The sequence below is a fragment of the Heterodontus francisci genome, chromosome 3 (genome assembly GCF_036365525.1).
Source record: "Heterodontus francisci isolate sHetFra1 chromosome 3, sHetFra1.hap1, whole genome shotgun sequence".
Classification (NCBI taxonomy): Eukaryota; Metazoa; Chordata; class Chondrichthyes; order Heterodontiformes; family Heterodontidae; genus Heterodontus; species Heterodontus francisci.
In genome coordinates, this window is record NC_090373.1 from 194,630,953 (window position 1) to 194,657,137 (window position 26,185).

The 26,185-nt window shown below is 45.6% G+C and overlaps 1 protein-coding gene across 1 annotated transcript in view; it reads left to right on the forward strand.

Annotated features, from left to right (window-relative positions):
• Positions 1 to 26,185, forward strand: part of LOC137367175 (dynein axonemal heavy chain 6-like) — a 1,370,791-nt gene that overhangs the window by 652,796 nt on the left and 691,810 nt on the right. Inside the window, exon 29 of the mRNA XM_068028611.1 lies at positions 16,296 to 16,546. Coding sequence (XP_067884712.1) covers positions 16,296 to 16,546 — 251 coding nt within the window. The remainder of the gene's footprint in view (positions 1 to 16,295; positions 16,547 to 26,185) is intronic.

A 26,185-nucleotide genomic window follows, 5' to 3' on the forward strand; every position in this document is an offset into this window, starting at 1 on the left:
GGCAATCTCTTCCCTCGCTTCCCGTAATATCCTTGGGTATATCCCGTCTGGCCCCGGGGACTTATCTGTCCTCATGTCTTTCAAAATTTCCAGCACATCCTCCCTCTTGACATCAACCTGTTCGAGCATATCAGCCTGTTTCACGCTGTCCTCACAAACGACCAGGTCCCTCTCACTGGTGAATACTGAAGCAAAGTATTCATTTAGGACCTCCCCTACCTCCTCCGACTCCAGGCACAAATTCCCTCCACTATCCCTGATCAGCCCTACCCTCACTCTGGCCATCCTCTTGGTTCCTCACATAAGTGTAGAACGCCTTGGGATTTTCCTTAATCCTACCCGCCAAGACTTTTTCATGTCCCCTTCTAGCTCTCCTAAGTCCATTCTTCAGTTCCTTCCTGGCTACCTTGTAACACTCTAGAGCCCTGTCTGATCCTTGCTTCCTCAACCTTAAGTAAGCTTCCTTCTTCCTCTTGACTAGCTGTTCCACATCTCTTGTCATCCAAGGTTCCTTCACCCTACCATCCCTTCCTTGCCTCATCGGGACAAACCTATCCAGCAGTCACAGCAAGTGCTCCCTAAACAACCTCCACATTTCTGTCGTGCATTTCCCTGAGAACATCTGTCCCAATTTAAGCTCCCCAGTTCCTGCCTAATAGCATTGTAATTCCCCCTCCCCCAATTAAATATTTTCCCTTCCCGTCTGCTCCTGTCCCTCTCCATGACTATAGTAAAGGTCAGGGAGTTGTGATCACTATCACCGAAATGCTCTCCCACCGAGAGATCTGCCACCTGGCTTGGTTCGTTGCCAAGCACCAAAACCAACATAGCCTCCCCTCTAGTCGGCCTATCTACATATTGAGTCAGGAAACCTTCCTGGACACACGTGAGAAAATCTGCTCCATCCAAACTATTTGCACTAAGGAGGTTCCAATCAATATTAGGGAAGTTGAAGTCACCCATGACAACAACCCTGTTACTTCTGCACCTTTCCAAAATCTGCTTCCCAATCTGTTCCTCCGTTTCTCTGTTGCTATTAGGGGGTCTATAGAAAACTCCCAATAAAGTGACTGCTCTTTTCCTGTTTCTGACTTCCACCCATACTGACTCAGTAGACAAACCCCCCTCGACGACCTCCCTTTCTGCAGCTGTGATACTATCCCTGATTAACAATGCCACTCTCCCACCTCTTTTACCTCCCTCCCTATTCCTTTTGAAACATCTAAACCCCGGAACATCCAACATCCATTCCTGCCCCTGTGATATCCACGTCTCTGTAATGGCCACAACATCGTAGCTCCAAGTACTGATCCATGCTCTAAGTTCATCACCCTTATTCCTGACACTTCTTGCGTTAAAATAGACACACTTCAACCCATCATACTGGCTGCACCTTTGCCCTGTCAATTGTCTAACCTTCCTCACAAACTCTCTGCACTCTGTATCTTCCTGTTCAACAGCTACCCCATCCACTGATCCGTAGCTCCGGTTCCCATCCCCCACCCAAACTAGTTTAAATCCTCCCGAAGAGCTGTAGTAAACCTCCCGCCCAGGATATAGGTGCCCCTCCAGTTCAGATGCAACCCGTCCTTCTTGTACAGGTCCTACCTTCCCCAGAAGGTATCCCAATGATCCACATATCTGAAGCCGTCCCTCCTACACCAGCTCTGTAGCCACGTGTTCAGCTGCACTCACTCTCTGTTTCTAGCCTCACCAGCACGTGGCACCGGTATCAATCCTGAGATTACTATCTGCTCGTCCTGCATTTTAGCTTCCAACCGAACTTCCTATATTCGCTTTTCAGGTCCTCATCCCTTATCCTAGCTATGTCATTGGTACTGATATGTACCACGACTTCTGGCTGCTCCCCCTTCCCCTTAAGAATCCTGTAGACTCAATCCGAGACATCCCTGACCCTGGCACCCGGGAGGCAACATACCATCCGGGAGTCTCCTGTCTGTTCCTCTAACCATTGAATCTCCTATCACTATCGCTCTCCTATTCTCCCCCCTTTCCTTCTGAGCCACAGAGCCAGGCTCAATGCCAGAGACCTAGCCACTGTGGCTTTCCCCTGGTAGGTCATCCCCCCCCAACCGTATCCAAAACGGTATACTTATTATTGAGGGGAACGGCCACAGGGGATCCCTGCACTGTGCGCCTATTCCCTTTCCCTCCTCTGATGGTCACCCAGCTACCTTTATCCTGTAACTTAGGTGTCACTACTTCCCTATAACTGCTCTCTATCACCCCCTCAGCCTCCTGAATGATCCGAAGTTCATCCAGCTCCAGCTCCAGTTCCCTAACGCGGTCTGTGAGTAGCTGGAGTTGGGTGCACTTCTCACAGGTGAAGTCAGCAGGGACACAAGTGGTGACCCTTACCTCCCACATCCTGCAAGAGGAGCATGCAACTGCCCTAGCTTCCATCCCCTCTGCTCTAAATTGACACAGAGAATAATAAAAAAGGAAAACCTTACCTTACCAAACCCTCCACACAAGAGTCCTTTTTTTTTGGTTAGAGGAGGAGGATGGGTGGGAGATACTACACGTGTAGTGTTTCGGGTTTAGCCACTGCCCGAATATGTAAGTTCACTTACCCAGCAGTCCCCGTGTCCGCGTCCGCCGAATCGCGAGGTAAGTACTTTAAAGTGAAACTTACCTTGGTGAGTAACTGGTGAGTTATTTTACTTGTCATTGTAATAAAAAGTTTTGAAAGTTACGTTATGGCAGGTCAGCTTGGCCAAGTGGAATGTCTGTCCCACGGTATGTGGGAAGTCAGGGACGCACCACGTATCCTTGACGAGCACATCTCCAGGAAGTGTCACCAGCTGCAGAAGCTTGAGCTCTGGGTTTCGGAACTCGAGCGGCAGCTGGAGTCACTGATGTGTATCCATGAGGCAGAGGACTACGTGGATAGCACGTTTAGGGAGGTGGTCACACCACAGGTTGGGAGCATGCAGGCAGAGAGGGAATGGGTGACTGCCAGGCAGTCTAAGAGAACCAGGCAGGCAGTGCAGGAGTCCCCCGAGTCTATCTTGCTTGCTAATCGGTTTTCTATTTTGGATTCTATTTTTGTCCAGTGTGTGCAGGAGGGTTTTCTGACACAGTATGTAGACAGGCCAACCAGGGGCGATGCCACATTGGATTTGGTACTGGGTAATGAACCCGGCCAGGTGTTAGATTTAGAAGTTGGTGAGCACTTTGGTGATAGTGATCACAATTCGGTTAGGTTTACCTTAGCGATGGGCAGGGACAGGCATATACAGCAGGGCAAGAATTATAGCTGGGGGAAAGGAAATTATGATGCGATTAGGCAAGATTTAGGATGCGTCGGATGGGGAAGGAAACTGCAGGGGATGGGCACAATCGAAATGTGGAGCTTATTCAAGGAGCAGCTACTGCGTGTCCTTGATAAGTATGTACCTGTCAGGCAGGGAGGAAGTTGTCGAGCGAGGGAGCCGTGAAGGCTCAGTTAGGGGGCTTGAGAGTTACAAGCTTGCCAGGAAGGATCTAAAGGGAGAGATAAGAAGAGCAAGGAGAGGACACGAGAAGTCATTGGCGGATAGATTAGATTAGATTAGAGATACAGCACTGAAACAGGCCCTTCAGCCCACTGAGTCTGTGCCGAACATCAACCACCCATTTATACTAATCCTACACTAATCCCATATTCCTACCAAACATCCCTATATTTCCCTACCACCTACCTATACTAGTGACAATTTATAATGGCCAATTTACCTATCAACCTGCAAGTCTTTTGGCTTATGGGAGGAAACCGGAGCACCCGGAGAAAACCCACGCAGACACAGGGAGAACTTGCAAACTCCACACAGGCAGTACCCGGAATCGAACCCGGGTCCCTGGAGCTGTGAGGCTGTGGTGCTAACCACTGCGCCACTGTGCCGCCCTTGGATCAAAGAAAACCCTAAGGCTTTCTATAGGTATATCAGGAATAAAAGAATGACTAGAGATAGGTTAGGGCCAATCAAGGATAGTAGTGGGAGGTTGTGTGTGGAATCGGAGGAGATAGGGGAAGTGTTAAATGAATATTATTCGTCAGTATTTACAGTGGAGAAAGAAAATGTTGTCGAGGAGAATACTGAGATACAGACTACTAGGCTAGATGGGATTGAGGTTCACAAGGAGGAGGTGTTAGCAATTTTGGAAAGTGTGAAAATAGATAAGTCCCCTGGGCCAGATGGGATTTATCCTAGGATTCTCTGGGAAGCCAGGGAGGAGATTGCAGAGCCTTTGTCCTTGATTTTTATGTCGTCATTGTCGACAGGAATAGTGCCGGAAGACTGGAGGATAGCAAATGTTGTCCCCTTGTTCAAGAAGGGGAGTAGAGATAGCCCTGATAATTATAGACCTGTGAGCCTTACTTCGGTTGTGGGTAAAATGTTGGAAAAGGTTATAAGAGATAGGATTTATAATCATCTTGAAAAGAATATGTTCATTAGAGATAGTCAGCATGGTTTTGTGAAGGGTAGGTCGTGCCTCACAAACCTTATTGAGTTTTTTGACAAGGTGACCAAACAGGTGGATGAGGGTAAAGCCGTGGATGTGGTCTATATGGATTTCAGTAAGGCATTTGATAAAGTTCCCCATGGTAAGCTATTGCAGAAAATACAGAAGTATGGGATTGAAGGTGAATTAGTGCTTTGGATCAGAAATTGGCTAGCTGAAAGAAGACAGAGGGTGGTGGTTGATGGTAAATGTTCATCCTGGAGTATAGTTTCTAGTGGTGTCCCGCAAGGATCTGTTTTGGGGCCACTGCTGTTTGTCATTTTTATAAATGACCTGGATGAGGGTGTCGAAGGGTGGGTTAGTAAATTTGCGGATGACACGAAGGTCGGTGGAGTTGTGGATAGTGCCGAAGGATGTTGTAGGTTACAGAGGGAGATAGATAGGCTGCAGAGCTGGGCTGAGAGATGGCAAATGGAGTTTAATGCGGAAAAGTGTGAGGTGATTCACTTCAGAAGGAGTAACAGGATTGCAGAATACTGGGCTAATGGGAAGATTCTTGGTAGTGTAGATGAGCAGAGAGATCTTGGTGTCCAGGTACATAAATCCCTAAAAGTTGCCACCCAGGTTAATAGAGCTGTTAAGAAGGCATATGGTGTGTTAGCTTTTATTAGTAGGGGGATTGAGTTTCGGAGCCACGAGGTCATGCTGCAGCTGTACAGAACTCTGGTGCGGCCGCACCTGGAGTATTGCGTGCAGTTCTGGTCACCGCATTATAGGAAGGATGTGGAAGCTTTGGAAAAGGTGCAGAGGAGATTTACTAGGATGTTGCCTGGTATGGAGGGAAGGTCTTACGAGGAAAGGCTGAGAGACTTGAGGTTGTTTTCGTTAGAGAGAAGGAGGAGAAGAGGTGACTTAATAGAGACATATAAGATAATCAGAGGGTTGGACAGGGTGGATAGTGAGAGCCTTTTTCCTCGGATGGTGATGGCAAACACGAGGGGTCATAGCTTTAAGTTGAGGGGTGATAGATATAGGACAGATGTTAGAGGTAGTTTCTTTACTCAGAGAGTAGTAGGGGCATGGAACGCCCTGCCTGCAACAGTAGTAGACTCGCCAACTTTAAGGGCATTTAAGTGGTCATTGGATAGACATATGGATGAAAATGGAATAGTGTAGGTCAGATGGTTTCACAGGTCGGCGCAACATCGAGGGCTGGAGGGCCTGTACTGCGCTGTAATGTTCTATGTTCTATGAGGGCGATGGTTCCTCGGGGAGTGCAGCCAGAACAAAGACCATGGCACCACAGGTGGTTCAGCTGCACAGGAGGGCAGGAAGAAGAGGGGAACAGCAATAGTGATAGGGGATTCGATAGTCAGGGGATCAGACAGGCATTTCTGCGGCAGTAAACGTGACTCCAGGATGGTGTGTTGCCTCCCTGGTATCAGGGTCAAGGATGTCACGGAGCAGTTGCAGGACATCCTTCTGGGGGAGGGTGAATAGCCAGAGGTTGTACCAATGTCATAGGTAAGAAGAGGGATGAGGTCCTGAAAGCAGATTTTAGGGAGTTAGGAAGGAAATTAAAAAGCAGGACCTCCAAAGCAGTAATCTCAGGATTACTCCCAGCGCCACATGCTAGTGAGCATAGGAATAGGAGGAATGATCAATTGAACACGTGGCTGGAGAATTGGTGTAGGAGGGAGGGCATCAGATTTCTGAGGCATTGGGACCAGTTCTGGGGAAGGTGGGACCTGTCCATGATGGACGGGCTACACCTTAACAGGACCAGAACTAACATCCTTGCAGGGAGATTTGCTAGTGCTGTTGGGGAGGGTTCAAACTAGCTTGTCAGGGGGATGGGAACCTGAGGGATAGCTCAAATTGGAAGGAAATAAAGCTGGTAATAGGAGGTAGAAAAGTAGCAAGTAACATTAGAAGGCAGGCAAAACAAAGGTGAGCATCAACTCGGCTTAGAATGCAGAATAATGTCAAGAAGACAAGTTTAAGCGCACGCTACTTGAATGCACGCAGCATTTGCAACAAGGTAGGTGACTTAAAGGCCCAAATAGAGGTAAATGGGTGTGATCTAATTGCCATAACAGAAACGTGGCTGCAGGATGACCAAGACTGGGAACTGAATATTCAAGGATATTTAACATTTAGGAAGGACAGGCAAAAAGGAAAAGGAGGTGGTGTTGTGCTGACAATAAGGGATGCGATCACTGCCTTAGTAAAGGAGGATCTCAGATCAGAAGAATAAAATGTGGAATCTGTTTGGGTGGAGCTAAAAAACAGCAAGGGACAGCAAACATTGGTAGGAATTGTTTATAGGCCACCAATCAGTAGTGGTAGTGTGGGGCATGGTATTAATCAGGAGATTAGAGAAGCATGTAGCATGGGTAATAGAGTAATCATGGGTGAACTCAATCTGCATATAGACTGGGTAAACCTAATGAGCACTAATGCTGTGGAGGATGAGTTTCTTGAGTGTGTTAGGGATTGTTTTCTAGAGCAGTGTGTTGAGGAACCAACTAGAAAACAGGCTATTTTAGATCTAATATTATGTAATGAGAAAAGGCTAATTAATAATCTTGTTGTAAGAGAACATTTAGGGATGAGTGACCATAACATGATATCATTTTACATTATGTTTGAAAGTGAGGTAGTTCAACCTGATGCCAGGGTGTTAAATTTGAGCAAAGAAAATTATGAAGGTTTGAGGGGCAAATTGGCTGAGGTGGATTGGGAAAATACACTAAAAGGTATGATAGTACATAGGCAATGGATAGTCTTTAAAGAAATATTACATAGTTTACAGCAATTATACATTCCTTCAAGGCACAAAAACTCCAAAAGTAAAGGCAGTCAATCGTGGATAACAAAAGAAGTTAAGGATTGTATAAGATTAAAAGAAAAGGACTGTAAAGTTGCCAGCAATAGTAGTAAACCTGAGGATTGGGAGGATTTTAGAATACAGCAAAGGAGGACGAAGAAATGGTTAAAGAAAGGGAGAATAGAATATGAATGTTAGCTAGCATATAAAAACGCACTGTAAAAGCTTCTAAAGGCATGTAAAAAGGAAATGTTTGGCGAGGACAAATGTGTCCATTACAGGCAGAGTCATGAGAATTTATAATGGGGAGTAGAGAAATGGCAGAGAAGCTAAATGATTACTTTGTGTCTGTCTTCACTGAAGAAGATACAAGAAATCTCCCAGAATTAGAGATCCAAAGGAGTAGGGGGAATGAGAAATTGAAGGAAATTAGTATTATTAAGAAGGTTGCATTGGAGAAATTAATGGGGCTGAAGGTTGATAAGTCCCCAGGACCTGATATTCCACATCCCAGAGTGTTAAAAGAGGTAGCTTTGGAGGTAGTGGATGCATTGGTGATCATTTAGTTGTTTAGTTTAGTTTAGAAATACAGCACTGAAACAGGCCCTTCGGTCCACTGAGTCTGTGCCGACCATCAACCACCCATTTATCCTAATCCTACACTAATTCCACATTCCTACCACATCCCCACCTGTCCCTATATTTCCCACCTATACTAGGGGCAATTTATAATGGCCAATTAACCTATCAACCTGCAAGTCTTTGGCATGTGGGAGGAAACCGGAGCACCCGGAGGAAACCCACGCAGACACAGGGAGAACTTGCAAACTCCACACAGGCAGTACCCAGAATTGACCCGGGTCGCTGGAGCTGTGAGGCTGTGGTGCGAACCACTGCGTCACTGTGCGCCCAAAATTCTATAGATTCTGGAGCGGTTCCTGCAGATTGGAATGTCGCATATGTTACCCACTATTTAAGAAGGGAGAGAGAGAAAGCAGGAAATGACAGACCTGTTAGCCTTACATCAGTCATTGGGAAAATGCTAGAATCTATTCTAAAGGATGTGATAAGTTGACACTTGGATAATAATGATCTGATTGGGCATAGTCAACATGGATTTATGAATGGGAAATCATGTTTGATGAACCTGTTGGATTTTTTTGAGGATGTTACTAACAGAATTGATAAAGGGGAGTCGGTGCGCATGGTATACTTGGACTTTCAAAAGTCCTTTGATAAAATCCCCCACAGGAGGTTGGTTATCAAAATTAAAGCACATGGGATAGGAGGTAATATACAGGCATGGATTAAGGATTGGTTAACAGGCAGAAAACAGAGTAGGAATAAATGGGTCATTCTCACGTTGGCAGGCTGTGACTAGTGGATGTGGGGACCAAATGTAGTGTTTCCATGTACACAGATATCCCTTTGTAGCCCCCTTATGTCCTCTTCACAACTTACTTTCCTCCCTATCTTTGTGTCATCTGCAAATTTAGCAACCATACCTTCAGTCCCTTCATCTAAGTTATTTATATAAATTGTAAGAAGTTGAGGCCCCAACACAGATCCCTGTGGCACACCACTCGTTACATCTTGCCAACCAGAAAATGACCAATTTATGCGTACTCTCTGTTTCCTGTTAGCTAGCCAATCTTCTATCCATGCCAATATGTTACCCCCTACACCACGAGCTTTTATTTTTTGCAATAACCTTTGATGTGGCACCTTACGAAATGCCTTCTGGAAATCTAAATACAATACATCCACTGGTTCACCTTCATCCACAGCACATGTAACTCCCTCAAAGAACTCCAATAAATTGGTTAAACCTGATTTCCCTTTCACAAAACCATGTTGACTCTGCCTGATTACCTTGAATTTTTTTAAGTGCCCTACTATAACATCTTTAATAATAGCTTTGAATATTTTCCCTAAGACAGATGTTAAGCTAACTGACCTGTAGTTTCCTGCTTCCTGTCTCCCTCCCTTTTTGAATAAAGGAGTTACATTCACTATTTTTTCAATCTAATGGAACCTTCCCCGAATCTAGGGCATTTTGGAAAATTAAAACTAACGTTATCAACTATCTCACTAGCCACTTTCTTTAAGACCCCAGGTGGGGATGTGAGATGCATCTCAGCTTCCAATAGTGTCATGGGATTTTTTACACCCACCTGAGAGGGCAGACAGGCTTTAGTTTAATGTCTCATCTGAATGATGGTACCGTTGACAGTGCAGCACTCCCTCAGTACTGCACTGGATTGTTGGCCTGGATTACTTTCTGAAGACTCTGGAGTGGGACATGAACCCATGACCTTGTGACTTTGAGGGGAAAGTGCTGATGAGACATGCTAATACCTGAGAACAACCATGACAGGGTCTCCTTACTGTACTTCTGAAATTTCTGCCCTGATGACCTCTCAGGGGCTGTGATGTATTTTAACTTCCGGATTCAAGAAGCTCATGCACGGTCAATGCTAAGAGCTGAGCAATGGTGGGTGTCGCTCAGTTGTGGGTCAGGATCACCAGGACTGCTGCCTTGGGTCCCCAGCATCCCAACCTGACTTTTGCTCCTACCCATTTGACCTGACATCACCCTCTGTCCCCCACCCCCATCAGTTTCAGGCCATGGTACAATTTAAGCTGGTTATGGAGAAAGTAATAGACAAGTTGCAAAAAAAAGGTTTTGGATTGGGGGAGAGCGAATTTTAGTAAAATAAGGCAGGATCTGGCCAAGGTAGACTGGAAAGAGTTACTTGTTGGGAAATCTCCAGAAGACCAGTGGGGGGCATTCAAAAAGGAAATGGGGAGGGTACAGGCCCAACATGTTCCTTCTAGGGTAATAGGTAGGAGCAACAAGCCCAGAGAACCATGGATGACCAGAAACATTCAGGGTATGATGAGAAGGAAAAGAGAGGCTTTTAGCAAATACAAGAAGAGCAAATCAATGGAACCATTAGTGGAGTACAGAAAGTGTAGGATGGAGTAAGTTCGCGGATGACACATAGATTGGCCGAGTGGTTAACAGTGAAGTGAAGTGTCTTAGGTTCCAGGAAGATATAGACGGGATGGTCAAATGGGCAGAAAAGTGGAAGATGGAATTTAACGCTGAAAAGTGTGAGGTGATACACTTTGGAAGGAGTAATGTGACACGGAAGTATTCAATGAATGGCCTGATACTGGGAAGTTCCGAGGAACAAAGGGACCTTGGCGTGTTTGTCCATAGATCTCTGAAGGCAGAAGGGCAGGTTAATAGGGTGGTGAAAAAGGCAGATGGGACACTTGCCTTTATCAATCGAGGCATAGATTACAAAAGCAGAGAGGTCATGTTGGAGTTGTACGGAACTTTGGTAAGGCCACAGCTGGAGTACTGTGTGTAATTCTGGTCGCCACATTATTGGAAGGATGTGATTGCATTGGAGGGGGTGCAGAGGCGATTCACCAGGATGTTGCCTGGGCTGGAACATTTAAGTTATGAAGAGAGGTTGGATAGGCTTGGGTTGTTTTCGCCGGAGCAGAGAAGACTGAGGGGTGACCTGATCGAGGTGTACAAGGTTATGAGGGGCATGGACAGGGTGGATAGGGAGCAGCTGTTCCCCTTAGTTGAAGGGTCAGTTACGAGGGGTCACAAGTTTAAGGTGAGGGGCGGGAGGTTTAAGGGGGATTTGAGGAAGAACCTTTTTACCCAGAGGGTGGTGACGGTCTGGAATGCCCTGCCTGGGAGGGTGGTAGAGGCGGGTTGCCTCACATCCTTTAAAAAGTACCTGGATGAGCACTTGACATGTCATAACATTCAAGGCCATGGGCCAAGTGCTGGCAAATGGGATTAGGTAGACAGGTCAGGTGTTTTAATGCATCGATGCAGACTCGATGGGCCGAAGGGCCTCTTCTGCACTGTATTATTCTGTGATTCTAGGTATTTGTCCTGTTTCATTCAAATTAGACCTGAGATCTTGTTTCCCCAGGACCTCATTGTCTCACACTGATGTGCTATGTGAATCTCTTCACCTAATCATGTTGAAACCTGAATTTATATAGCACATAAATTCTGGAAGGTTATCGATCAATACTTCAGTGAGATGAGGCCAACTGACGACTAACAAATTGATTTAATTTATACATAATGTATGAACCTACAGAATAGTTTTCAGTGAGACCTAATCTAATTCCTTTTGCTCCTTATAATATCAAAAATAATAAAGCATGTCACTGTTACCCCTGTTAACAAGTGAAAATTAACATTACACACCAAGTCCCTGAAACTAATCAGCTCAATTTTTGGATGAGAATTCTCTGTCTGCATGCCAGACTGTAGATCAGCCGGCACAGAGGTGATGGGAGAGCAGGATTTGGTGTGAGATAGCAGTAGTTTACTGTGGTCAGAGGGCAGGATGCTGGCTGGGAGAATCTTGTAATAGTTGAGTCTGGATGTGACAGTGGTATCAGCAGCAGATAGGCTGGATAGGTAGAGACATGCAAGGTTATGCAGTGACTGCAGGATGGAGATGATTGGGGTTTGAAGGCACAGCTCAGGGCTGAACAGTGACTGCCCTGTAATGCTCTGGATGAACAGTGCTTCAGGAGCAGATGAGGCACCGTGTTAATGCAAGTTCTTCCTGGCGCCGAAATTAGATTCAAACATAAGCCCCGAAGTGATGGATTGAGTTGTAATAGACTGCATTACTCAGACAGCCACATTTTGGGTGCTGAAAAATACTACAGTGTCAGTGCTAACATGTCAGAGATGCTGGGGACTCATAGGCACTGACCTCTCTTTTCTGTAGAGCTGGAGGTGCCCAGATTGTGACCTGTAACAATCACCCTGACTAAACCAGAAAGGCTGCTCCAGTATTTCTTTAAATAGACCAGTGGAATATCAATGTTTGTATGAGTTATTGGCTGCCAGTTTCGAACAATGGGAGCACTTTAATATACAAGATGATTTATGAGCCTCATACTTGGATTCGGAGCTTACTGCTTTTCCATGCATTGTGTGGAGTTTTAAAAACATCAATTTTTAAAATAACTTTTACTTCTGCAGCTGATTCATTGTCAGACTTGAGCCTGATATTCTCTGTAGAGCCACACCTGTCTTTATCCTTGGTTCAGTGGGGTAGACTGTTCCAGACAGGATATGTCTTCAATATGATTCGCACCACACTTGAAGAAAAATTGGTAATTTCTATGAATAAGCGCCCCGATTTCAAGGGTTTTATTTTTTTCATTTGGATCTTTCACCTGTCCGATGAGACATGCTAATACCTGAGAACAACCATGACAGGGTCTCCTTACTTTACTTTGAGAAATTTCTGGTCCGATGATCTCTCAGGGCCTGTGATGTATTTTTAACTTCTGGATTCAGGAAGCTCATGCGCAGCCAATGCTAAGAGCCGAACAACCGTGCGAGTCGCTCAGCAGTGAGAGGCCAAGTTGAGCTTAAAGATGTTACTTTTCTGTGGAGTCTTTGTCAGTCAGGATCACCAGGAGTGCTGCCTTGGGTCCCCAGCATCCCAACCTGACTTTTGCTCCTCCCCATTTGTCCTGACATCACCCTCCCTCCCCATCAGTTTCAGGCTGGAGATGATGAAGGGTCACTGACCTGAAACATTAACTCTGCTTCTCTCTCCACGGATGCTGCCAGACCTGCTGAGTATTTCCAGCATTTCTTGTTTTATTACAGGCGGGAGACTGTCCTGTTTTATTCAAATGAGGCGTGAGAGCTTTTTTTCCCCCAGGACCTCATTGTCTCACACTATGGTATGGGAACCACTTCACCTAATCATGTTAAAACCTGAATTTATATAGCATCCAAATTCTGGAAGGTATACCGATAAATACTCAAGTGAGATGAGGCTAACAGAAAACTAAAAAAATTGATTTAATTTATACTAAATATATGAACCTACAGAATCGTTTTCAGTGACTTCAATTACCCAACTGTCGATTGGGATAATGTTAGAGTAAAGGAAAAGGAGGGGGAGAAATTTCTTTTCTTTTATTCATTCATGGGATGTGGGTGTCGCTGGCCAGGCCAGCATTTATTGCCCATCCCTAATTGCCCTTGAGAAGGAGGTGGTGAGCTGCAGTCCATTTGGGGTAGTTATACCCACAATGCTGTTAGGAAGGGAGTTCCAGGATTTTGACCCAGTGGCAGTGAAGGAACGGAGATATAGTTCCAAGTCAGGATGGTGTGTGACTTGGAGAGGAACTTGCAGGTGTTGGTGTTCCCATGCATTTGCTGCCCTTGTCTTTCTAAGTGGTAGAGGTTGCGGGTTTGGAACGTGCTGTTTAAGGAGCCTTGGTGCATTGCTGCAATGCATCTTGTAGATGGTTCACACTCCTGCCACTGTGCGTTGGTGGTGGAGGGAGTGAATGTTTGTGGATGGGGTGGCAATCAAGTGGGCTGCTTTGTCCTGGATGGTGTCGAGCTGCTCCCAACCAGGCAAGTGGAGAGTATTCCATCACATTCCTGACTTGTGCCTTGTAGATGGAGGTCAGGCTTTGGGGAGTCAGGAGGTGAGTTACTTACCACAGGATTCCCAGCCTCTGACCTGCTCTTGTGGTCACGGTATTTATATGGCTACTCCAGTTCAATCTCTGGTCAATGGTAACCCCAGAATGTTGATAGAACAAAGAACAGTACAGCACAGGAACAGGCCATTCGGCCCTCCAATCCTGCGCCAATCTGGATGCCTGTCTAAACTAAAACCTTCTGCACTTTCAGGTTCCGTATCCCTCTATTCTCATCCTATTCATGTATTTGTCAAGATGCCTCTTAAATGTCGCTATTGTACCTGCTTCCACCACCTCCCCCGGCAACAAGTTCTAGGCACTCACCACCCTCTGTGAAAAGAACTTGCCTCGCACATCCCCTGTAAACTTTGCCCCTCACACCTTAAACCTATGTCCCCTAGTAACTGACTCCTCCACCCTGGGAAAAAGCTTCTGACTATCCACTCTGTCAATGCCACTCATAACTTTGTAAACCTAATAGTGGGGGATTCAGCGATCGTAGTACCATTGAATGTGAAGGGGAGATGGTTAGATTCTCTCTTGTTGGAGATGGTCATTGCCTGGCACTTGTGTGGCGCGAATGTTACTTGCTGCTTATCAGCCCAAGCCTGGATATTGTCCAGATCTTGCTGCATTTCTACATGGACTGCTTCAGTATCTGAGGAATCGCAAATGGTGCTGAACATTGTGCAATCATCAGCGATCATCTCCACTTCTGACGTTATGTTTGAAGGAAGGTCATAGGTGAAGTAGCTGAAGATGGTTGGGCCAAGGACACTAACCTGAGGAACTCCCGCAGTGATGTGCTGGAGCTGAGATGTTTGACTTCCAACAGCCACAACCATCTTCCTTTGTGCTTGGTATGACTGCAACCAGCAGAGAGTTTCCCCCTAATTCCAGTTTTGCTCGGGCTCCTTGATGCCATACTCGGTCAAGTGCCGACTTGATGTCAAGGGCAGTCACTCTCACCTCACCTCTTGAGTTCAGCTCCTTTGTCCATGTTTGAACCAAGACTGTAATGAGGTCAGGAGCTGAGTGGCCCTGACGGAACCCAAACTGAGCGTCAATGAGCAGGTTATTGCTAAGCGAGTGCCGCTTGATGGCACTGTCGACAACACCTTCCATCACTTTGCTGATGATTGAGAGTAGGCTGATGGGGCAGTAATTGGCCGGGTTGGACTTGTCCTGCTTTTTGTGTACAGGACATACCTGGGCAATTTTCCACATTGCCAAGTAGATGCCAGTGTTGTTGCTGTACTGGAACAGCTTGGCTAGGGCCACGTCAAGTTCTGGAGCACAGGTCTTCAGTACTATTGTCGGAATATTGTCAGGGCCCGTAGCCTTTACAGTGTCCAGTGCCTTCAGTTGTTTCTTGATATCACGTGGCGTGAATCGAATTAGCTAAAGACTGGCATCTGTGATGCTGGGGACTTCAGGAGGAGGCCGAGATGGATCATCCACTCAGCACTTCTGGCTGAAGATTGTTACAAATGCTTCAGCCTTATCTTTTGCACTGATGTCCTGGGCTCCCCCATCATTGAGGATGGGGATATTTGTGGAGCCATCTCGTCCAGTGAGTTCTTTAATTGTCCACGACCATTCACAACTGGATGTTGCAGGACTGCAGAACTTAGATCTGATCTGTTGGTGATGGGATCTAAAATGTGTTCAGGAGAACTTCCTTGATCAGTATGTTGTTAACCGAACTAGAAAGGAGGCATTGCTGGATCTGGTGCTGGGAAATCAGGTGGGCCAAGTGTCTATGGGAGTGCGCTTGGGTAAGAGTGATCATCATATCATGAGATTTAGACTTGCAATGCAGAAAAGCAAGGAGTGAAATAAGGTAAATTGGAGGAGGGCTAATTTCAATGCGATAAGAAGGTATCTAGCCAGGATAAAATGGAATCAAAGATTGACAGCAAAAACTGCAATGCAGCAATGGGTTATCTTTAAGAAGAGATGCTTCAGGCACAGGCTAGATACATTCCATCGGGGGAGAAAGGTAGGGCTGTTTGGATGACGAGGGAGATAGAGATTATGCTGAAACAAAAAAAGAGGGTGTATGATGCATGTCAGGTGAATTCTTCAAGTGAGAACCAGGCCAAATACAATAGGTTGAGGGGGGAGGTGAAGAGGAAAGAAGGATTGGCAAAGAATTATTATTGAATAACTCCATGAAAAAGGATCATAAAATTAGACAGCACAGCAGAGGTCATTCAGCCTGTTGTGCCTGTGAAATTAGTCCCACTCCCCTGCTTTTTCCCCATAGCCCTGCAAAGTTTTCCTCTTTGAATATTCATCTAGTTCCCTTTTGAAAGTCTTTATTGAAGCTGCTTCCACTGCCATTCTAGGTTATCGCAGGATAGGACCAATAATAAAGTATACAAGGCCATGAGCTTTCTGTGGAGTTGGAATTTTGTTTAACACAAGTAAAACCAGATGTTCCTGGTCTGATTGTACATGTTCTTTGTGTCTTTTGGTGCAGAGTCAGATAATATTCAATCAGGACTGCGTGTATTGCTTCAATAGAACTAGGCCGCACAAACAGCTGCAGGATGTCCGTCTGGAGCTGATAAGCCGACTTGATACGTTGGCAGAGCTCGTGTCCGGGCCCTTGCGGGCTGCTCAGGAAACAGTGCTAGAGACTCTACTGACCATCAACGTGCATTGCCGTGATGTACTGAGTGATCTAATCGCCAAGAACATTGTCAAAGCAGATGATTTTGAATGGACCAGGTAATGACTCGTCTCAGATGATCCCTGACAGGTATTGTTACTGTTGAATACATTGGAGGCCAAGAAGCTTTGGCCCTGTCAGCAGAGAGCCAGCCAGACACTTCAGCTTCTACCTGGCATTCGGGGGCAGGGGGGGGGTTCATATAATTTAAATACCAGCAGACGGGCTCTGCAGGTGGATTTTGGGCACCCAGTGCTTGAAAGGGAGCAGGAGGAAGGGCACTAACCAGCTGAGGAACCTTAACAGGCTGCTATCAATAGAGCCATAAAGTCACAGAAGGAGGACATTCGGCCCATCAAGTCCATTCCGGCTCTCTGCACAGCAATCCAATCAGCCCCATTCCCCCGCTCTATCCCCGTAGCCCTCCAAGTTTATTTCCCTCAAATGCCCATCCATTTCCTTTCGAAATCATTCACCATCTCTGCTTCCACCACCCTCGTAGGTAGAGAGTTCCAGGTCATTATCACTCGTTGTGTAAAAACGTTCTTCCTCATACCCCACCCCTACATCTCTTGCCCAAAACCTTAAATCTGTGTCCTCTAGTCCTTGTACTGTCAGTTAATGGAGACAGCTGTTCTTTGTCTACCTTATCTAAACCTGTCCTAATCTTCTACACCTCTATCAAATCTCCCCTCAATCTCCTGTGTTCGAAGGAGAACAATCCCAGCTTTTCCAGCCTAACCTTGTAACCAAAATCCTCCATCCCAGGAACCATTCTATTAAATCTCCTCTGCAGCCTTTCAGCGATCCTCACATCCTTCCTAAAGTGTGGTGACCAGAAGCTTTATAAAGGTTCAGCAAAACTTCCTTGCTTTAGTACTCAATACCTCTATTAATGAAGCTCACTATCATAAGGTCATAAGAACTAGGAGTGGGAGTAGGCAATTCAGCCCCTCGAGCCTGCTCCGCCATTCAATATGATCATGGCTGATCTCATCTCGGCCTCAACTCCACTTTCCTGCCCCTTCTCCATAACCCTTCGACCCTTTACTAATTAAAAATCTTTCTATCTCCTGCTTAAATTTACTCAATGTCCCGGCATCCACCGCACTCTGGGGTAGTGAATTCCACAGACTCACGACCCTTTGAGAGACGTAATTTCTTCTCATCTCTGTTTAAAATCTGCTACCCCTTATCCTAAAACTATGACCTAGATTGCCCCACAAGAGGAAACATCCTCTCAATGTCTACTTTGTCAATCCCCTTAATCATCTTATACACCTCAATTAGATCTCCTCTCATTCTTCTAAACTCTAGAGAGTAAAGGCCTAAGCTGCTCAATCTTTCTTCATAAGACAAACCCCTTATCTCTGGAATCAATCTAGTGAGCCTCCTCTGAACTGTCTGCAATGTAACTACATCCCTCCTCAAGTAAGGGGACCAAAACTGTATGCAATACTCCAGGTGCGGTCTCACTAATGCCTTGTACAGTTGCAGCAACACTTCCCTACTTTTATATTCTATTCCTTTAGCAATAAATGCCAAAATTCCATTTGCCTTCCTTATTACCTGCTGTACCTGCATACTAGTTTTCTGCGATTCATGCACGAGGACACCCAGATCCCTCTGCACCGAAGCACTCTGAAGTTTCTCTCCATTTAGATAATAAATTGCCTTTCTATTCTTCCGACCAAAGTGGATAACCTCACACTTATCCACATTAAACTCCATCTGCAAAATTTTGGTCCATTCGCCTAACCTATCCATATCCATTTGTAAATTTCTTATTTCTTTATTGCAACTTACTATCCCACCTATTTTAGTGTCATCTGCAAATTTGGCTATAGTACCTTCTATCCCTGCATCCAAGTCATTAATATATATTGTAAATAGTTGGGGCCCTCTGGACGGAACCCTGTTAGTTACATCTTGTCAACGAGAAAAAGACCCATTTATCCTGACTCTCTGCATTCTATTGGTTAGCCAATCCTCTATCCAAGCTAACAAATTGCCCCAAACCACATGTGATGTTACCTTGTGTATTAACCTTTTGTGTGGCACCTTATCAAATGCCTTCTGGAAGTCCAGATATACTACATCTACAGGATCCCCATTATCCACTTTGCTTGTTGCAGCTTATAAAAACTCTAGCAAATTAGTCAAACACGATTTATTCTTTGGCCTCATTGTCTCAAGAGACAATGGGTAAGTGCCGAGAGGTGGTCAGTGGTTTGTGAAGCAGTGCCTGGAGTGGTTATAAAGGCCAATTCTAGAATGTCACACTCTTCCACTGCAGATAAAATTGGTTGTCGAGGCTGTTACACAGTTGGCACTCTCCTTGCGCTTCTGTCTTTTTTCCTGCGAACTGCTAAGTCTTTTTGACTCGCCACTTAGAATTAGAATTAGAATTAGAATTAGAACATTACAGCGCAGTACAGGCCCTTCGGCCCTCGATGTTGCGCCGACCTGTGAAACCATCTGACCTACACTATTCCATTTTCATCCATATGTCTATCCAATGACCACTTAAATGCCCTTAAAGTTGGCGAGTCTACTACTGCTGCAGGCAGGGCGTTCCACGCCCCTACTACTCTCTGAGTAAAGAAACTACCTCTGACATCTGTCCTATATCTATCACCCCTCAACTTAAAGCTATGTCCCCTCGTGTTTGCCATCACCATCCGAGGAAAAAGGCTCTCACTATCCACCCTATCTAACCCTCTGATTATCTTATATGTCTCTATTAAGTCACCTCTCCTCCTCCTTCTCTCCAACGAAAACAACCTCAAGTCCCTCAGCCTTTCCTCGTAAGACCTTCCCTCCATACCAGGCAACATCCTAGTAAATCTCCTCTGCACCCTTTCCATAGCTTCCACATCCTTCCGATAATGCGGTGACCAGAACTGCACGCAATACTCCAGGTGTGGTCTCACCAGAGTTTTGTACAGCTGCAGCATGACCTCGTGGCTCCGAAACTCGATCCCCCTACTAATAAAAGCTAACACACCATATGCCTTCTTAACAGCCCTATTAACCTGGGTAGCAACCTTCAGGGATTTATGTACCTGGACACCAAGATCTCTCTGTTCATCTACACTACCAAGAATCTTCCCATTAGCCCAGTACTCTGCATTCCTGTTACTCATTCCAAAGTGAATCACCTCACACTTTTCCGCATTAAACTCCATTTGCCATCTCTCAGCCCAGCTCTGCAGCCTATCTATGTCCCTCTGTACCCTACAACATCCTTCGGCACTATCCACAACTCCACCGACCTTAGTGTCATCCGCAAATTTACTAACCCACCCTTCGACACCCTCTTCCAGGTCATTTATAAAAATGACAAACAGCAGTGGCCCCAAAACAGATCCTTGCGGTACACCACTAGTAACTAAACTCCAGGATGAACATTTGCCATCAACCACCACCAGTCTTCTTTCAGCTAGCCAATTTCTGATCCAAAGCTCTAAATCACCTTCAACCCCATACTTCCGTATTTTCTGCAATAGCCTACCGTGGGGAACCTTATCAAACGCCTTACTGAAATCCATATACACCACATCCACTGCTTTACCCTCATCCACCTGTTTGGTCACCTTATCGAAAAACTCAATAAGGTTTGTGAGGCACGACCTACCCTTCACAAAGCCGTGCTGACTATCTCTAATGAACTTATTCTTTTCTGGATGATTATAAATCCTGTCTCTTATAACCTTTTCCAACATTTTACCCACAACCGAAGTAAGGCTCACAGGTCTATAATTACCAGGGCTGTCTCTACTCCCCTTCTTGAACAAGGGGACAACATTTGCTATCCTCCAGTCTTCCTGCACTATTCCGGTCGACAATGACGACATAAAGATCAAGGACAAAGGCTCTGCAATCTCCTCCCTAGCTTCCCAGAGAATCCTAGGATAAATCCCATCTGGCCCAGGGGACTTATCTCTTTTCACACTTTCCAAAATTGCTAACACCTCCTCCTTGTGAACCTCAATCCCATCTAGCCTAGTAGTCTGAATCTCAGTATTCTCCTCGACAACATTTTCTTTCTCTACTGTAAATACTGACGCAAAATATTCATTTAACGCTTCCCCTATCTCCTCTGATTCCACACACAACTTCCCACTACTATCCTTGATTGGCCCTAATCTAACTCTAGTCATTCTTTTATTCCTGATATACCTATAGAAAGCCTTAGGGTTTTCCCTGATCCTATCCGCCAATGACTTCTCGTGTCCTCTCCTTGCTCTTCTTAGCTCTCCCTTTAGATCCTTCCTGGCTAGCTTGTAACTCTCAAGTGCCCTAACTGAGCCTTCACGTCTCATCCTAACATAAGCCTTCTTCTTCCTCTTGACAAGCGCTTCAACTTCTTTAGTAAACCACGGCTCCCTCGCTCGACAACTTCCTCCCTGTCTCACAGATACATACTTATCAAGGACACGCAGTAGCTGCTCCTTGAATAAGCTCCACATTTCGATTGTTCCCATCCCCTGCAGTTTCCTTCCCCATCCTACGCATCCTAAATCTTGCCTAATCGCATCATAATTTCCTTTCCCCCAGCTATAATTTTTGCCCTGCGGTATATACCTGTCCCTGCCCATCGCTAAGGTAAACCTAACCGAATTGTGATCACTATCACCAAAGTGCTCACCTACATCTAAATCTAACACCTGGCCGCGTTCATTACCCAGTACCAAATCCAATGTGGCATCGCCCCTGGTTGGCCTGTCTACATACTGTGTTAGAAAACCCTCCTGCACACACTGGACAAAAACTGACCCATCTAAAGTACTCGAACTATAGTATTTCCAGTCAATATTTGGAAAGTTAAAGTCCCCCATAACAACTACCCTGTTACTCTCGCCCCTGTCGAGAATCATCTTCGCTATCCTTTCCTCTACATCTCTGGAACTATTCGGAGGTCTATAAAAGACTCCCAACAGGGTGACCTCACCTCTCCTGTTTCTAACCTCGGCCCATACTACCTCAGTAGACGAGTCCTCAAACGTCCTTTCTGTCGCTGTAATACCCCCCACTCTTTTACCATCTTCTCTGTTCTTACTGAAACATCTAAATCCTGGAACCTGCAACATCCATTCCTGCCCCTGCTCTACCCATGTCTCCGAAATGGCCACTACATCGAGATCCCAGGTACCAACCCATGCTGCAAGCTCACCCACCTTATTCCGGATGCTCCTGGCGTTGAAGTAGACACACTTTAAACCAGGTTCTTGCTTGCCAGTGCCCTCTTGCGTCCTTGTAACCTTATCCCTGACCTCACTACTCTCAACATCCTGTACACTGGAACTACAATTTAGGTTCCCATTTCCCTGCTGAATTAGTTTAAACCCCCCCGAAGAGCACTAGCAAATCTCCCCCCCAGGATATTGGTACCCCTCTGGTCCAGGTGAAGACCATCCTGTTTGTAGAGGTCCCACCTACCCCAGAAAGAGCCCCAATTATCCAGGAAACCAAAACCCTCCCTCCTGCACCATCCCTGCAGCCACGTGTTCAACTCCTCTCTCTCCCTATTCCTCGCTTCGCTATCACGTGGCACGGACAACAACCCAGAGATAACAACTCTGTTTGTTCTCGCTCTAAGCTTCCACCCTAGCTCCCTGAATTTCTGTCTTAAATCCCCATCTCTCTTCCTACCTATGTCGTTGGTGCCTATGTGGACCACGACTTGGGGCTGCTCCCCCTCCCCCCTAAGGATCCCAAAAACACGATCCGAGACATCACGAACCCTGGCACCTGGGAGGCAACACACCAACCGTGAGTCTCTCTCGTTCCCACAGAACCTCCTATCTGTTCCCCTAACTATGGAGTCCCCAATGACTAATGCTCTGCTCCTCTTCCCCCTTCCCTTCTGAGCAACAGGGACAGACTCTGTGCCAGATACCTGTACCCCATTGCTTACCCCTGGTAAGTCGTCCCCCGCAACAGTATCCAAAATGGTATACCTGTTGTTGAGGGAAACGGCCACAGGGGATCCCTGCACTGCCTGCTGGTTCCCTCTCCTTCCCCTGACGGTAACCCATCTACTTACTTCTTTTACCTGAGGTGTGACTACCTCCCCATAACTCCTCTCAATAACCTCCTCTGCCTCCCGAATGATCCGAAGTTCATCCAGCTCCAGCTCCAGTTCCCTAACGCGGTTCTCGAGGAGCTGGAGTTGGGTGCACTTCCCGCAGATGCAGTCAGCAGGGACACCCTTGGCGACCCTTACCTCCCACATTCTGCAGGAGGAACATACAACTGCCTTAACCTCCATTCCCACTATTCTAAATTCCCAACAAATCTACTGAAAAACCAAAAAAAAAAGTCAAAACTTGTTAGGTTAGCAATCCAACGGACAGAACTTCTTAAATAAAAAGCTTACCTTATCAACACAACAGAGTCCTTTTTTTTGGTTAGAGGAGGAGGGTGGGTGGGAGACACTACATGTGTAGTGTCTCAGGTACAGCCACCACCCAAATATATAGTTTTTACTTACCCAGCAGTCCCCTGGTCCTGCGAAAACAAAAGGGAATTAACTTTTAACTTACACTGAAATTGACTTCCCAGCTGCAAGTTCGCTCCGCACCTCAGCTACTGTCAAAGCTGCTGCCACCAAAACTAAAAGAAAGAGATTTTAAACCACCCAAATATATAGTTTTTACTTACCACTCTTTAACCCCGCCTTTCTGGCTGTCCTCCAACTCTGGCAATCACTGGCAACTGACTCCCACGACTTGTGGCCAATGTCACAGGACTTCATGTCGCGTTTGCAGACGATTTCAAACACAATTTACCCTTCATAAAACCGTGCTGATTCTGATGGATTGCATTTTGACTTTCTAAATGTCCTGTTATTACTTCCTTAATAATGGATTCTAACAATTTCCCAACGACAGACGTTAAACTAACTGGTCTATAGTTTCCTACTTTCTGCCTCCCTCCCTTTTTGAATAAGGGCGTTATGTTAGTTTTTTTCCAATCCACCGGAACCTTTCCCGCATCCAGGGAATTTTGGAATATTACAACCAATGGATCCACTATCTCCGCTGCCGCTTCCTTTAAGACCCTAGGATGTAGGCCATCAGGCCCTGGGGACTTGTCTGCCTTCAATCCCAATAGTTTGCTCAGTACTTTGTCCCTAGTGATGATGATTGTTCTAAGTTCCTCTCTTTCTATAACCTCTGCATTTCCTGTTACTATTGGGATGGTACTCGTGTCCTCCACTGTGAAAACTGAGGCAAAATACTGATTTAGTGTCTCTGCCATTTCTGTGTTCCTCTCTATTAACTCCCCAGTCACATCCTCCAAAGGACCAACATTCACTTTAGCTACTCTCTTACCTTTTATATACTTATAGAAGCTTTTTCTATCAGTTTTTATATTTTGCGCTAGTTTTCTTTCATAATTTACCTTTGCTCTTTTTATTACTTTTTTTGTAACCCTTTGTTGATCTTTAAAAGTTTCCCAATCTTCCAGCCTGCCACTGGCCTTTGCAATATGGTATGCCTTAGTTTTTGTCTTGATATTATCCTTAACTTCCTTCCATGGATTTTTTTCCCCCCTCTTAGAATCTTTCTTTCTCTCTGGAATATATTTCAGTTGGGAGGAATTGAATATCTCCTTAAACATTTGCCACTGCTCATCAACTGCCCTACCTTATAGTCTTCCTGCCCAGTCCACTAGGGCCAAATCTGTCCTCATGTCTATGTAATCACCTTTGTTTAACTCCAGAACGCTAGTGTATATTCCATATGCTTTGCTAATTACTCTCTCAATATGTCCTGCCACCTTCAGAAATCTATGCACAGGAACCCCCCAGGTCCCTCTGTTCCTGCATACTCTTTAGAACTTTGCCATTAAGTCTATATTACCTCACCCTTCTGCCAAAATGCAGCACCTCACACTTGTCTGTGTTAAATTACATCAGCCACTTGTCTGCCCATTCTGCTAGCCTATCTATGTCCTGTTGCAGTCGATTATTGTTACCCTCACTGTTTGCCATACCTCTAAGTTTGGTATCATTGGCAAATTTTGAAACTTTACTCTGTATTCCAATATGCAAATCATCTAGCAGGTCTGGCAGCATCTTTGGAGAGAGAAGCAGAGTTAACGTTTCAGGTCAGTGACCCTTCATCAGAACACTTCAGAACTGAGTCCAGCATGAATCACCTCCAGCGCGATGCCACTACCAAATGCATCTTCGCCTCCCTTCCCTTGTCAGCATTCCGAAGGGATCATTCCCTCCGTGACACCCTGGTCCACTCCTCCATTACCCCACCACCTCGTCCCCTTCCCATGGCACCTTCCCCTGCAATCGCAGGAGGTGTAATACCTGCCCATTTACCTCCTCTCTCCCCACAATCCCAGGCCCCAAACACTCCTTTCAGGTGAAGCAGCGATTTACTTGTTCTTCTTTCAATGTAGTAGACTGTATTCGCTGCTCACAATGTGGTCTCCTCTCCACTGGGGAGACCAAATGCAGACTGGGTGACTGCTTTGCGGAACACCTCCGCTCAGTCGGCAAGCAGGACCCCGAGCTTCTGGTTGCTTGCCATTTCAACACTCCACCCTGCTCTCATGCTCACATCTCTGTCCTGGGATTGCTGCAGTGTTCCAGTGAACATCAACGCAAGCTCGAGGAACAGCATCTCATTTACTGATTAGGCACACTACAGCCTGCCGGACTGAACATTGAGTTCAATAATTTCAGAGCATGACAGCCCCCCATTTTACTTTTATTTTCAGTTATTTTTTTCTTTTTCCTTTTTTTATATACTTTTTGTGTTTATTTTATTTTATTTCATCTTAGTTTGTTCAGTTTGCTTACCCACTTTTTTTTGTCATGTTTGTACTTGCGGCTGTTCAATTTTTCAGTCTGTTAACACCCTATCTTTACTAATGCTTTGTCTTTCAACACACCATTAACATATTGTTTGCCTTTGCTCCACGACCTTCTGGTCAGCTATTCTGTGACCGTGTCCTATTTACACCTTCTCCTTTGTTATCTCTTGCCCCACCCCCGCTTTACTTGCTTGTAACCTTTTACATTTCTAATATTTGCTAGTTCTGATGAAGCGTCACTGACCTGAAACGTTAACTCTGCTTCTCTCTCCACAGATGCTGCCAGACCTGCTGAGTATTTTCAGCATTTCTTGTTTTTATTATCACTGTCTACCATCCTTCTGCCTTAAAAACAACCATTTACCATGACTTGCTGTTTTCTGTCCTTAAGCCAATTTTTATTTATTGGTACAGCAAATGATTAGGAGGGCAAATGGAATGTTATTGTTTATTGCAAGGGGAATCGAGTATAAAAGTAGGGAAGTTTTGCTGCAGTTGTACAGGGCATTGGTAAGATCACATGGGAGTCAAAGGTTATAGCAGGTAGACAGAAAGTAGAGTTGAGGCCACAATCAGATCAGCCATGTTCTTATCAAATGGTGGAGCAAGTTCGAGGGCCTGAATGGCCTACTCCTGCTCCTAATTTGTATGTATGTACTGACATTTTGTCAGCATCCTCAATAATGGAGCTTGGGAGGTTGGGGGGCGGGGTTGGTGGTCCAGGCCTGGGTCCAGCCTGTGGTTGGCCAACTTTGGTAGGGCTTATTCCTGGAGGTTTTATCATATGACTCCCATCTACAGTCGCCCTCCCCCACTCTTCTGCGAATGGTTACCCAACATGTCGAGCCTCACAGCGT